The following is a 15,080-nucleotide window of genomic DNA, read 5'->3' as shown; positions in this document are numbered from 1 at the left end:
CATGATGGTCACCACTGAAAATAAACTGGCTAAGCTAGATCCTATGTTTAACAGTTTCACCATAGCCAACTCCAAGTTAGAGGTACTGAAGAAAGTGAAAACATTAGGCATAATATTGGACCAGATCCTACACATGAAATCACAAGTGAGCAATCTGGTATCTGCATCAATCTATTATATAAAACTATTCGCACACCTCAGCTCGTTTATCACGCAAAACAACGCTGAGACGATAGCGAGAGACATAATAGGCAAAAAAATCGACTACTGCTGTAGCCTCCTCATTGACACTCCCCAATCCAAAATCAACCACCTTCAATTCATCCAAAATGGCGCAGTCAGGGTAATTAAGAACCTCAAATGCAGAGACCACATATCAGAGGCTAGGCGCGGTCTGCATTGGCTGCTAGTGAAGGCAAGAGTCCAATTGGGAATGCTCCTGATCACTCATAAATGTTCTTTAGGTCTTATGCCAGCCTACCTGAGGGAGTGCATAGTGGAGAAACAGAACCTGAGGCCTCTCAGATAAAATAATACATCCCAACTAAAAACATGCCACTGTAAAACCAGTAATGCACTCAAGGGAGCCTTGAGCATAGCCACCCTAATTGTGTGGAACCTGCTTCCACTAGATTTAAGAGAGACCAAATCCACTGTAATTTTCAAGAAGAAATTGAAAATGCTATTATTCTGCTAAACCCATGGATAGCCTGTTTCTTCAAAACATTTGCTCACTCTGAAGAATATTTGTCCCGCAATTTGTACTGTTGTTCTGTCCTACATGTTATATGTGCGTCCTTAAGCCCACGAATAACTGGATGTGCTGTATAAATGTGAAAGTAAAGTCAAGTAAAGGGTGAGGGGTTCCCCGGTGCCACCTCCTGTGGCAGCACTCTCCCTCTTGTGTCGTGAGATCAGGCTCCGACCCCTCCCCTTGAAGTCATTCCATTGCTTGCAGCAGTCCTTCACATCACAGGGAACAGTGCCCACTACTCTCACCTGTGTCTGCCCATATGGCCGCCTTCCTCTGTGCTTAGGTCTTCCTCTGCCTGCTCCTGAACAGCTCCTCAGCATGCTCAACACCTGCATCAGGCAGTGCAGTGAACTTGGATTCTGTGAACTTAGGCTTCCAAAGACTGATTTCAGGCAAGCGTGCCTTTCCCTTGTCTTGAGACATGTTGCTTACCAAGTATGGTGTCCAGATGTCAATAGGAAATGGGAGATTCAGAGTGGATTGAGTTTTTCAAGATGGCCTCTGCTGTGCTCCCCATTCTGGCAGTGATGTTATTTCCGCTGGCAAATAGCGGCATGGCTACCTCCAAGGTCATAATGACCTCCTAAGACTTGGGTGTAGGCTTCTTTAAAAGAAGAACTATGGTGATGACCTTCATCAGGGAAATAAGAGCAAGGTCTTGCATCCTATTGATCAGGCTACATAGTTGAGGGGACCCAATTTATCCTGCATAGTGGAAAACCTAAGAGGTAATCTAGACTTTCTTCTATTGGTAAGCAAGTGGAATGCTAGTTGCATTGAAAGAGCAAGAATGCCAGTCTTGAGCAATTCAATATAAACTCTGAGCTAATGTTTTCACATGCATACATCACTGATTGTGTTTGATGAGGGATATGGCAAGGCAATATCAAGAGAGCCCTGCTTAAGTAATGATTTGTGGTTTGAGATTTTGACTTGCTGTACAGGAAATCTCAATGGGGCTCAATTTCCATTGGCCCGTTATGTGATTGCAAGACGTAAAACCATTGAGTAATGCTTTAAAGCCTTGCAATCATGCCATGGTTCATTTTCAATTTTTTGTATGGCGGGGAAGAGGGGTGGAACGTAAGGTGCGTTTCCGCCGCTCCCTTCCTCTCCGTTATACAAATGCTCCAGTATCTACAATGGCATGGATTTTCATGCTGGTGCAAATGCTGGAGTTACCTATGGGTTCCGCCTGATTCATGCACCAGCACCATGCACCAGAATAAAGATGATGGTCCCAGCAGGGATCCATTGTACACACTGGGAGCTTGTACAATGACGATCAAACCCTCCCCGCCACGCTTGCATGTCAGTGAGGGTTTTAGTTGCATGCATGTTAAGCAGTGTTTCCAGTGGGATAAGCAGTGTTCCCAGTTGAAATGAAACCCTTGCATGTCAGGGAGCATGGCAAGCGGCGCTCATAAACAAAAGTAAACTCTGCCTGGCATACATGCTTGTATGGTGCCTTTTGCCCTTTGCATTTGCACCCCTCAGTGGAAATGATGAAAATGTGCAGTGGTTACCCATTTATGTTGCTGTGCAAACATAACGGCTCTCTGCCATCAAATTACTCAATAATTGAAAATGAGCTCCTATGTGTTGTTTTTATTGAATTTGGTTTGTGACAGTGTTTTATCCCCAGTGTAACTTGGGGATAAAATGCTCCTTTCCTGTACCAAAGGGGAAAGGTGTGCCCAAATTGTGAAGCATGCTTGTTGCACGATGTGATGTGCAACATGCGCATCACATTGTACCACCAGCCAGCACAAAATGAAGGTCCTCTTGTTTACAACTCATGCTGTGGGAGGCCAGGCAGTGCAGCACAAGCGCTGTGCTTTACCTCCACATGTAAACTATTGGAGTTGATATTGATATAAAAATTCACAGAAAAAAATAAAGGCAAGCCCATAATCCACCTGAAACAGTTAATTACATATTGGGAGTGATATCTTCCTTTTAGACTTACTACCTGCACAGATGTTGAGAGGCTGCAGGGGCCTGCTTTACACTGGATTTACCCAATTCTCTGATCATCTTTCACCTCACTATTGCTCACCTTAAACCTAGAGCTTGTCTGTATCTTATTGGTGTTTGCATTATTGCTCTCCACAGATCGATGGGTTGTTGAAAGCTGTAAACACAATTTATGAGCGGGCAGAGTTTCATGGCATCAAACATATCAACTTTAAAGTAAAAAAATTAGATGTAAGTATGCCTTATTGTCTTTCGCATGTATTCCTAATATGAATTCACTACTTGTAAAAGGTCCCAATATGGCCGTAACTTCAGTGCAAATAGTGTCAGTAGCTATTGTGACAGTGCCATATTAGAAGAAGCAGTTCAATGTGATTGAAGTGTTAATGGGTTGGCCAATGCCAAGAAATGTAATTGCTGTTATGATGAATTGCCACCTGGCAAGGCTGTCAAAGGCCTGGCTTTTTTGATTTGTATTATTTAATAAAATGATGTAGGTAATTCCATCTCTGAAAGGGTGATCTGCTGATCAGGTTCCCCTTTCCTAAACTCCATGCCAGAAGCGTAGCGTCTATCTGGGTTCTGATTTGCCACGCCTGCTTTACCAGTGGCAGAGAGCAGGTTCAGAGATCACAGTTGACCATTTGACAGCTGTAGTAATAGACAAATCACTGCAGCACCGGGGCTTCATCTAGGATATGCCCCCTGCGCCAAAACTCTGATGATCATAAGCAGCCCATGATGGTGGTAGGATAACCTCCAAAATATAGCAGCTTCTTTGATGTCTTTGTGAGGTGAGGTAACACCACCTGCCAGAGACAGCCGCCCACCAGGCAGCTATCCTGGGCCAAGGCATCAAAGGAGCACGCCCATTCAAAGGGAGTAGCCTCACGCCAGGGTCCTGCATGTCTAAGGGCCTTTGATGCTAGTGAGAAGGTAGGGGTAGTGTTAGAGTAGTCAGGAGGGTTCTGTATAGTGGAAGGAGACTTCCACCCTTTTGTTTCTCTCTGCTTCTAACTCTCCTTCCTGCCCCCTCCATTTCTTGTAGAGCAAAGCACTTTGGGTGTGATGTCAGAAGGGCAAATTTCCAAGAGCAGGCATTGGAATACTAAGGCAGGCTAGCTTCGGTCCAATCACCTGTGGACCTTTACCTTTAAAAGAAGGGATCCTTCACAACTTCTTTGATTCACTCTGGAACAACACCTGAGAAGGAATTACTGAACCACTTTTGGGAGAGTTGTACTTTCCAAAGGCCTCAACTACCGAGGTAAAGCAGGTGCAGCCTAAGGCAGAGGAGAGCTCTTCCCCCTATAGAGACACAGGGCAAATTGGGGGTGACACTTGCTGTGAACCAGGATCTTCCATTCTACACCAGAAGCTCCCAGGGCTGGAAGAGCAGACCCTGAAAGGACTCACACTATCCCCAAGACCCTGAATTGGGTCTCACAGCACCCGAAGGACCAGATCTGCTACCTCCAAACCGGTTGGACTGCTATTGAAGCTGAACTTAATGCCATCAATGCCAAGGGATTCCGCTAGTGCTAACTTTTGTCACTCCTCCAAACCTTCAAACAATTGCTCGCACATTGAGCCTGCTCAACGCTACATCGTGCTCTTGCTGGGTCTCTCACCTGCTAGGCTTGAATCTACTGCTCGACACCAGAAACCGACTTGAACTGCTGGAGAGTCATTTGCTGACTCAAACCAGGGGTTACATCTCAACTTGATCCGACCGGCACCTTGAAACGTCTGCTTGGCTGAACCACATATCAGAACAACAGGAACACCGTTTCAACCACTGTCACCCAACGATTCAAACAGCTAGAGCGTCATGCATCAACCCTTCCTGGTGGTTACAACTCGACTCGGCTAGACCTCGAAGAGATCCTGGTGAATAACCCAACCTGCATTGCCAACGCCACCTTCGAGCCACACAGAGCTGCTACTGTATTAGAACCTATATGACGCAGGCTTGCTGCTTGGGCCCACATGATCTTTTGTGCCCGAACTGTGCTTGATGCACTTGCATCACTGTTTGAAACCAGGTTTGACGCTGTCGAACCACCAAGAACTGCAGAGAGGTCATATTTGTATTAACTGGCCCTTTGGACCAGTTCTGGGCCCTAGAGACTGGATAGGTCACAGATCCCCTTTTTGCACCCAAGAACCATATCCTTTTTAAAGAACAATGTGGATTTTCTTTGCCTTATACCGCTGATTCATTACTCAGAGAGCTGCATTGTGCTATCTTTGTTTATTGTCTGCTCTTTCCTCATGGGTGGGTGTTGTGTAGTGTTTCTCTATTTAGTGATTTTGCAGATGGTGTGCTTTATTAAAGTATATCATTTTTTATAGAACCTTGATTGGCTCGCTACTGAATCACATTCATGCCTACAACAAAGCAGATTGTATTTCTATAGGTGGAGCTTATATCGGCGTATAATTAGTTGCTAGACTAGCATGAAGAGGAGGCTTTTTTAACAAAGGGGAAATCCAGGCTTGTTTAATGGAGGCGGGCGCAGAGGCAGTGCTAAGGGAGACAATACATTAGGTAATAGATTAAATAAGAAAGGAAGCACACTCCTTAACAATGATGGCTAGACAGGGATCTCCTGTGCATACTGTGAGCTTAAGTGGGGCTATGATGAATGCAACCTCCTGTTCCATCATAGTGGAAAATTCAAAGGATGGAATATCAAACATAACACCATCACTGCAATTTGGAGGAGACAAAACTATAGTTTGTTTTTTAGCAATATCCAGCTTTGAAGTGTGTATTTTATCCGTTAGCGTGTTCTGAATGGAGAAACACCAGTCCCTATCCTTGGGAATTGGGCTCTGAGGCTTAACATCTGGGGATTCCATCTCTGAGAATTTTAAACAGCTCTTTAGAGTCCGAGCTAGCAGAGTTAATACACAATACACAATGATCTCTCTTAGCTTTAACTTTAAGCTGCCTTGTACCAATTAGTCACTTCAAGTTATGATGCCTTGTCTTATATGGTAAGAGTTTTCTACCAATGCTTCTAACATTTATTCTTTTCAGATTTTAAATCATGCAACATAGGCAAAAACCAAGTCTGCCTGGGTTGGTGGACACGTAGACACAGATATTCGAATACAGGACCACTGCAAAAAACAGGAAATGTGCCAAAGTCTCCAAGGGGTGGTGTGGTGGACCCATAGATGCAGATATTCTAATATGGAGGTAGAGCAAGGTCAGTATCCTGACTTGTGTGGAACCTCATGCAGGGTAGCTGTGTACTGGGAGGACTCCTGTGTGAGTAGCACACTTGCCCTTTACAACTCTCCATGCGTACACTGCGTGCAGCGAGCCAGAGGGCGAGTTGCTGCAGTCTGTGGCAGTATCCTGACTTGTGTGGAACCCCCTGCAGGGTAACGGTGCACCAAGAGGACACCTATGTGAGGAGAACACTTGCCCTTCAAAACTTTCATCTCTGCATAGAGCGAGGCTGAGAGCAAGGTGCTGCAATCTGCATCAGTATCCTGACTTATGAGGAAGCCCCTGCAGGACAACTGTGTACCCGGAGGACTCCTGCGTGCACAGCACACATTCCCTTTAATCACAGCATGGAGCGAGGTAGAGAGTAAGTTGCTGCAGTCTGCGGCAGTCCGCAGTGGTATGTGGTTCATGGACCGAACATACAATCAAAGGCTGAAACCTCAAAAGAGTGAGTACTTTTAACTCTAAATGGCTTTTATTGCTTCATACACTAGAGTTGCAACTTAGAGGGCTTAAAGACCAAGGTGACCATTTTGCAGAGTGTTTACGAGAGACTTTGTCAGTGGGCATGTAAATACTGGAGCAGGGTTATCTGTACTCCTGCTCTCTATATGGCAGAGTCGAAGCACAGAGCACCCCAGCCAAGATTCTCTATTGTTGGTAGGAATGGATGAGCAATCAAGGCTTAGCTCTCAGGAGGTGATGCGGGCTGGTTCTTAAGTACAGTGTAGTCCCCAAGCACCCACAAAGGAATCTCCACACACTATCTTAGTGAAATAAGAGTCTTTATATAAATAAGGTTCAAAATTATATACACAATCACAATAACACACATTGTACTCTGGCAATACTATAATGGCAAATATGTACAGATCTACGTGGTACCACTCTTAACTATCGATTCCTTTGAAATGCATCAACTGCTAACAGTTCATATGGCATACGAATCATATTATAAGATGAATCAATGATAGATCACAGAAAGAAAGCAAGTTAAATCAAGCAATGGCAGAACAGACTATCTCACTACCATGAGAGAGTTCTGTGTGAGATTCCCCCCACCTGGGCAACCTGTAAATAAAGCGCATTTGACCAGCACAGTCCAATTATGCTCAGTATAGTCTCGATCCCTTCTAAAGGTTCCATGACTCCATAATACCTGGTTTCGTAGAGTTCTTTGCTGAGTCGTCGACAAGCCCTTCTTGAGTGCACTCCCTATAAGGCAGGAGCCACGGTCATCAAGATTCGGTGAAGAAAAAGGTGAACACTGTTGTTGATGCAGCAGCTTCGGATCTGTCGAACGTCCTGCAAGCTGACACATGCGGTGCACATCAACGTCGATAGTTTGTTGCCGCACAGAGTCAATGAAGAACTTTGGCCCAGCAAGGGCGTCAGGTCGTCGACGTCTGGCGTCGGCGAACGGGACGTGACCACGGCTGGATTCAGTAGCTTCGTCAGCGTCTCTGAGATCTTCGGGTGGTGGGAAACCCACCAGCGGATTCTCCTCGGTCGACGATGACCTTGACTTTCTGCGGCAGGACGAAAGCGGTCGACGGTGATGAGCAAGGGAGTCCTTGTATCAAATGTCTTAGGCAAAGGAGCACTGCGGCTTCGGTCGGTGACGGCAGTCGTCGACAGTGATGGACTTCAATGTCCGGGCTCCTCGCTTCGTGATTCTGCGGCGGTCTCCTTCTCCGGTCGGCAGCCTTTTGATGGTCTGACATCCAGGGAGCTTTGGCAAAGATCAGCTGGTGCACAATGGTCCGTTGTAGCTCGGGAAGAGGTCTCCTAGCCAGGTACTCTCTTGAATCAGTTCCTTGACAGTCACACAGCTTTCAGATTAGCAAAGGACAGCAGCAGCAATTCTTCTTCTTCTTCCTGCGGGCTTTAAGGTTGAGCATCAAGTATCAACTTCAGCTTCTGAATGATTTCCCCCAGTGAGAGGCCCCCAGATATACTGTTGATCTCCCATTCACTCTGCTGTGTCACACTCAGGCAACCAATCATTCAGAAGAGAATTCAGGCAGTCAGGCAGCTAATCAGGCTCACAGTGCATTCAGGCCATTCTTCTCCATCCAGAAACTCGCAACACAGAAGGTGGATTCAGACAAGCACTCTGCCATTCAGCACTCCACACTGCATTCATACCAGTTTCGGGCAGGGCTGTCTCAGTCATTGTGTCAAACACCAGATCTAGACACCCATAACATGAAATGCGTATTCGTCACACACTCCATTCACCTGGTTACCACCCCACGCGCGAATCCATAGCATACAGTCATTGGGAAGGCTCCTGCCAGCCTGGCCTGGACTTCCCCACACTACCATATGTTGAACTTCCACCCAACAACCAGTCAGGGGGAAGGGACAAGGCTTCCCGAGACTTCGGGAATACAAGGTAACAGGCAATAGAAAGCAAGAGGCCACAGGCGCCATCTTGTTTCCTATCAGGAATCAACTGATTCCAATGGCAGGGCCTGGGTATCCCAAAATGGAGGACACTCAGAGCACCTATCAAATTCAGCATGGAGGTGCCACCAGCCCATACCCTGCTCTGTGGACCACACACAGGTGCCAAAAAACATTCACTCGGAGTACAGGGTCGTACTCCCACCTATGGGTGCCATAAGGGTATCCCAAGGGTCTTTTCACCAACCCAAAGAGGGAGAGCTGCACCGCCAAAAGTCCCACATGAACTCCTGTGCGGAAAACAAGACAGAACATTAATGATAAGGCATTAAAGGACAAGGATACAGAGGCCCTGTCCCTCCAATGCATTTCCAGCATCACAGGGCACTAGCCTTCTTTGTAAATAGGTGACTCAACTCTATTATGACTATATCGGCCACTAGAGCTCATAAGGAGAAGCCCAGGAAACCTCCTCTACCTCGCTCATACACTCTACAGAACAGATCTAATCACCATGCAGCAGTGATTCGGAATCAAGCTCCCCATGGACGAGCAAAATCAACGGTTGGTCCTAAAACCCGATGTGCCGTTGTCTGCTCTGCCATAGCGGAACAATCTAAAATCGCTGGTTTCTTTGTGCCCACTAACGTAGCATTATTTACCTCACCATGGCCAGCAACAGCTTTCCCTATCTTAAATTCTCCCACAATTTCGATTGGCATAGATAATAACCATTTTCTATTGAATCTTTGTCTGCTCCCCAGATGCATAGGGAGGCTGTCAGTGACACCATTCCAAATACTAACTTATCTGCTAGCCCTGATCTGGTGCGTATTGCAGTTGAATCTGCAAAAGAACTGGAGATCAACAGTGAGAACTCGGATACCTGTTTTAATTCTGAACATTTTGAGCATGGAGATGAGTCATTTACACCAAGCTTAAATGCCATTGCCATCACAGTAGATGCCATGTTTGGCCTCTGCTCTACTTTAGTTCAAGACCAGATAGCTATGAAGCTAACTCTTGTGGTTGATGTTATTCTTGCCAACAGTATTGCTCCGGGCTCTCGTAATGAGCAGAATTCTAATTGGGAGAGTCCATCTACTCCCGAGGTGATTGAGAGCATGGCAGATACTCCTCCATCTTTTTTGCCTCCAAGATCCAATGCATTGAGGACCGATGACCTCAGGAAGACCCCCGGTGTGGTGGAGAAATCTGTCCCGAGTAATACTTCTTCTGTGATTATACACCCTTCACCGTCTGGTAAAAATGTGAGCAGCAACAAACAGAGAAGACACAAAGCAAAGCGGAAGACTTTGAACATAATTTCTTCCCACCATGGTACGAGGCCCAGGAGAAATACTCTGGCTGAGATTAATAACTTGGAGATTATTTGTGTGTCCAGAGAATCGCTATGAATTATTACTGAGGCGTAAAGAAGCCGTTGATCCCTCTATTTCGACTGCTCCTGCACCTCCTTCTACATGCACCATTAATAAATGGCTTCAGGTACCGGACAGGTGCACTAATAACACTTCGGCATCAACTTCTCTCCTCACAAACTGGCCTGGTAATCCCACTTCCAAAATGAGCGAGCCTGGGTCCCCCCTGCCAGCTCATAAAATCAGCACTGCGGTTCAATGTAATAACCTACCGGAAAATTGGATTATGGGGACACTCAGCCAAACGGTTCATTTCACACCCTCAGAGGCTCGATTTCCCTCACATAAGCCTCACTATCAAGGTGGCTTATTTAGCAGAAGGATTAAAGTAATAGAGCAAACGCCCACTAATGAAAGCCCTTTCCTTAACCGTGCATGACTTCGGGGTCTATTACATCAAGTGCCTGAGCTGAGAATTATCTCATCAACGGATATCAAAAGTCGTGAATTACCAGAGTTGCACAGTGACACGAACTGGGTTACAGCCACTTTTGTAATGGCTTAGCAAGGGGTTGCCCAGAGCAATGCCAGAGGTTAAGATGAATTCTAAACCTTCGACCCATCACCTGTTTTGTTTTGCTTAGTCACCCTGAGTGGGGCGGGTATGCCCAGATGTGTAACTAATTTTATTTTATATTTGTTTGTACCTTTTTTGTAGAACCTATTGAAAACACTTGCCCCTGATCAAGAGTCAAACTCGAAATGCTCTGGGCTACTTGCACAATAAATATTTTGGTTATATGAATCATGGAATGGTCATCTGAATTATTAATGCTGAAAAATCTTTTTGGTTGTTAAAAAATGTCCAAGCGTTTGAATTTGCTTTTAAACTATTACAAGCCTAACTTGTTAGCCTATATTTAGGATAACTTACTTGGGCATTGTATGTACAAAATATTTGGCTAATACCTTTAGGCCATAGACAGTTTGCAGGGGACAGGGGTTTCCTAATAGGGAACTCTTTTTGTTTTGTTTGTATTACTTTACAACCTAGATGCCAATGTTGTAGTCTTCTCCCCCGCACCTTGAATTCTCCAAAATCTAAACTTTATTACTAGATACACCGACTATAATAATTACAACTAAACACTTAAATCAGGTGTGCTTTGTGTTTACATTTGTCTGGGACCCAAATACAGCTCATGGGAGAAGGCCATGTCATGAGACATCTCATATGCCTCCCCTACATCCACAAACTCCACAATAATGCCAAAACCGTATGTTCCCTCACCCGCCTTGGGACCCGCCTGAGGGCCCATAAACATTATCCCAGTGATATTGGGGTCAAGCGAGCATTTTTTATATCAACCCATTGTTTGAGCGTTTGAGGGTCACGATGGCCCACCACCACCCTAAATTGAGCTGCTTTATAGTACCTCCCTAAGTTGGAAAATCCAACCCCCCAGCCTCTCTGTGTAATCTGAGTGTATCATATGCAAACCAACGTTTTGACCCCTTCCAAAGAAACTGCAGCAGAGCCCTTTGAACCTTTTGGATAAAATCAGTCAGTACCACCTCCGGTATCATCTGAAACACAAAAGGAAATGTGGGCAAAAGCATCATCTTGATGCAATTCAATCTGGCCATCCAGGACAATGGCATTTTCCCCCATGTATACAGGCCTGTATGCACCCAATCCCATAGGCACAAATATTTAAATTGAAATATAGGCCCTCATTACGACCCTTGCGGAAATCGGAAAACGATGGCGGAAATGCAATACCGCCATCGAATAGCGCTCGGTGCGACTATGACCCGTCACCGCAAAGTACGAAGCCATTAGCGACACCGTAGTGAACGCCAAAGCTAACTGCACCAAGCACGCGCGCGCGCGCCATGCCAAACCGCAAACACCACCATGGCGCAAGGGTACGCCAATTCCGACCCTAGCGGACATGTACCTAACGCCATCAGGCATGGCGTAATGTACCATTCCGCCATGGCGAGAAGTACGGCATTGCGAATCAACCGTAAACGGCCCCACTGAGTGCCTGTACACCGCTCCCTGCCCACAAAGTACAACTCCCCGTAGGTGCAATGAAGTCACAATGCAACCATTGAAATGTACAAGTCACCCATGCATGCCAACGAACAAAAGAAACACAAGAGGGGCCAATGGGAGCTGCAGGGCACAGATGGCACGAATACAGAAGCCATCCCAATGGACATGACCACAGTCCCCCACCAAGAAACGCACGCAAACACAGGCACCTGTGACCAGCAATATTCCGAAAATCACATCATTCCACCAGTCCACCTGGCTGACCGGCATCTGTTACACAAAACCCAATCCCCCGCCCCTGAGCATGACAACATTCAAACTGTCATATAGGCAGCCCCCATCCCTGACCTCACGGGCTTAGTAGGCAAACGCGCCCAGTACAGTACCACGCAACTAAACCCCGAAGCTGGAACCCAATGCAGATCTCCTCACAATACATCGCCCCCCAAATAGGCATATGCCACATCACTTGCAAAGAAAAACGCTACACGGGCCAAATCAGAATAGAAATTTATCCACATCAAAGTCACCAAGCCCATACAGCCATCAGGCCATGAACTCCAAAACACTAATCACCATTGTGGGCTGCATCCGCAAGAAATGACCAGCCACTACTTGTGTGTCGCCCTGTTCCCCCATGGTACACAGAGCCACATTCAGTACGAAAAGGCAACATGGAAGCGCACAGAACCGCAGGGCCGTCCCAATGGGGAGGCACTAGTCCAGCTGAAAGGCCGAAATGTTGCTCCGAGCCACCAGTACTGCGTAAGGGCATGTGGGCCATTGGCGATCGTCCCATAAGATCGTAATGCTGCTCCACTGATTAACACGAAGCAGCAGGTGTCGGGAGTAAAATCCATCTGCAGGAGTGGTATACAGATGGCAGTGGCAAAAGGGGAGGAGATACCTGTCAACCAAAAGAAAAGAAAAAGAACAGAATGGCCATCAGAACTACATTCGAACAACTCACTTCAATGATCACACTAAATCCACAGCCATATGCATGCTAGCCCACTCAAAAGGATCATCACCACCCCAAAACCACTTGCGACTCATAACCATCTATATCGAGGTGCAAACACCATCACAAACGAGTGTACCTGTGCATGCGTCTGTCAAAACAGAATCCATCAGATGGGAATGTTAACGTGCATGGACACAAGTGTCTGAGGGCGCCTCGAGACAGGGAGGGCTCAACAAGGCCAGATAGACGATGGTCCCACTATGGCAGCCCTGCATCACATAGCGTAGGGGAGGCGGATAGATCCCAAGAAGCCCTGTACATGGCAAACTCTGTATCAAATCACCTGCCCATGCATCCATTCATCATTCCCTCATCCCGGGATCAAAACGCCTGAATAATTACTCACATAACATTAGAAACATCCATTGAGTCTGTGCGTTATGCAGCCTGCAAAATCCACAGTGCCCCAGCCCGTAATTCCAGTGTTGTGAAGTAACATGTATTTGGGAACGGCCGGCCTCATCGCCCACGTAGCTATTGCGCATCCCAAACTATTCATATCAATCATTGTTCCCTCGCCATGGGCCCTGTCTCAAGGACATTGAACAATAGAATGTTATATTTGCAGTCAGACCTGTGGGCATCTCCTCGCCGCTAGCTGGAAACCGAAAGCGCCGCCCTTCGAATTCCTCATTTGCAACATCACGTCGGAAAGGCATCTGTGGCCGTTTGAAATCACTAATTATTCCATCGAGTGCGGCTGTGTGTGAAAATGGCAACTGCCTTCACCCACGAATGGGACGCCCCGCCCGTCGTTGCAACTCGGTACAGTGATGCATGAGGGCCCACCGTTACTCGAGTACTACGTTCCACTGACCCTTCACAAGTCTGTTCGCGACTGCACAGATAGTATGGGAAACAATGGGACCACAGCAGAATGAACATATCAACCAATCTTACACGGCCATCGGGTACAAATACATGATAGCAATAGCAAGATACCATTCCCCGAATTGCAGCGTTGTGCGCGTGACGTGCTCGGCCAAAGGGGAGAGCAGTTTGCACAGGTGGAATGAATCACCACAGGTGGAGGCCATACAGCCTGAAAACACATAAATTGCACAGCCAGTCTCCTCCCACAACCACACCGAAATGCTACCGGCAGGACTCGCGATGTTGGCCCTGGGGGACCTGATAGCACTGCAAGTGCTCCAACTCCAAGAAGAAGACGAACACCAACTACAACCAGCCGCACGGAGGAGACGCAGGAGGAGGAGGAGGCCAAGGCAGGGCCAGCAAGGCCCACCAGCACAGCCACTACCACCACGCAGGCAGCCCGCAATACCACGCCTCCGAGCACATCCGTTCAACCTCACTGATGAGCAGATCCACACCCTCTACCGTCTGGACCGGGACACCATAGCCGCCATTGTGGACATGACACAGGCTGACCTTGTCAGCATGATAGATAGCCCAACCGCCATCCCACCCCTACTGAAGGTGGTGTCTGTACTCCACTTCCTGGCCACAGGCACCTACCAGCACACAGTCGGACAGTTGCATGGCATTTCTCAGCCACTGTTCTCACGGACACTATTGCAAGTGCTCGATGCCCTCCTGCAGCACGCAGACGACTAGATCTCCCTACCACGCTCGGAGCAGGAAATTACAAACACGAAAGTGGGATTCCATGCACTTGCCGGCATACCGGGTTGCATTGGTGCCATCGACTGCACCCATGTTGAATTGGTCGTCCCACATGCCATGGAGGCCCAGTACCGCAACCGAAAACAATTTCATTCCCTGAATGTACAAATGGTGTGTGACTCCAACAGGATCATTACACATTGTTGTGCCCGATTCCCTGGATCAACCCATGATTCTATGGTCTTGAGGAACTCTACAATACCACGCTACATGGAGCGACACGCAGGGAACAGATCCTGGCTACTCGGTGAGTCTCATTACATGCATGATGATGTGGGGTATGTGAATTGGCAATGACCTGGCAGGAAGGGGGGGGGGGGGTGTGCGTACGTATCAATGGCATTCCACATCATACGTTTCTCGTCCACATACAGGTGATGCTGGATATCCACTGAAGAGATGGCTCCTCACACCAGTCCGGAACCCACGGGACCAGCATGAGGAGGACTACAACCATGCCCACTCACGTACCCGTGTAGTCATAGAACAGGCATTCGGCCTACTGAAGGGCCGTTTCCGCTGCCTCAGCAGGTCTGGCGGGGCACTCCTGTACCGCCATGAGAAGGTTGCAAAGATGGTGA

The 15,080-nt window shown here is 47.1% G+C and overlaps 1 protein-coding gene across 2 annotated transcripts in view; it reads left to right on the top strand.

Moving 5' to 3' along the window:
• Positions 1-15,080, top strand: part of LOC138577770 (disintegrin and metalloproteinase domain-containing protein 10-like) — a 680,452-nt gene that overhangs the window by 336,270 nt on the left and 329,102 nt on the right. For both annotated transcript variants that reach the window (XM_069649653.1, XM_069649654.1), the window contains one exon: positions 2,870-2,962. In XM_069649653.1, the coding sequence (XP_069505754.1) occupies positions 2,870-2,962 (93 nt within the window). The remainder of the gene's footprint in view (positions 1-2,869; positions 2,963-15,080) is intronic.

This window comes from Ambystoma mexicanum, chromosome 1p (genome assembly GCF_040938575.1).
Source record: "Ambystoma mexicanum isolate Mex_15411 chromosome 1p, UKY_AmexF1_1, whole genome shotgun sequence".
Taxonomy (NCBI): domain Eukaryota; kingdom Metazoa; phylum Chordata; class Amphibia; order Caudata; family Ambystomatidae; genus Ambystoma; species Ambystoma mexicanum.
The sequence above is the reverse complement of the archived record's forward strand: the minus strand, read 5'-3'. Positions and strand labels throughout refer to the sequence as shown.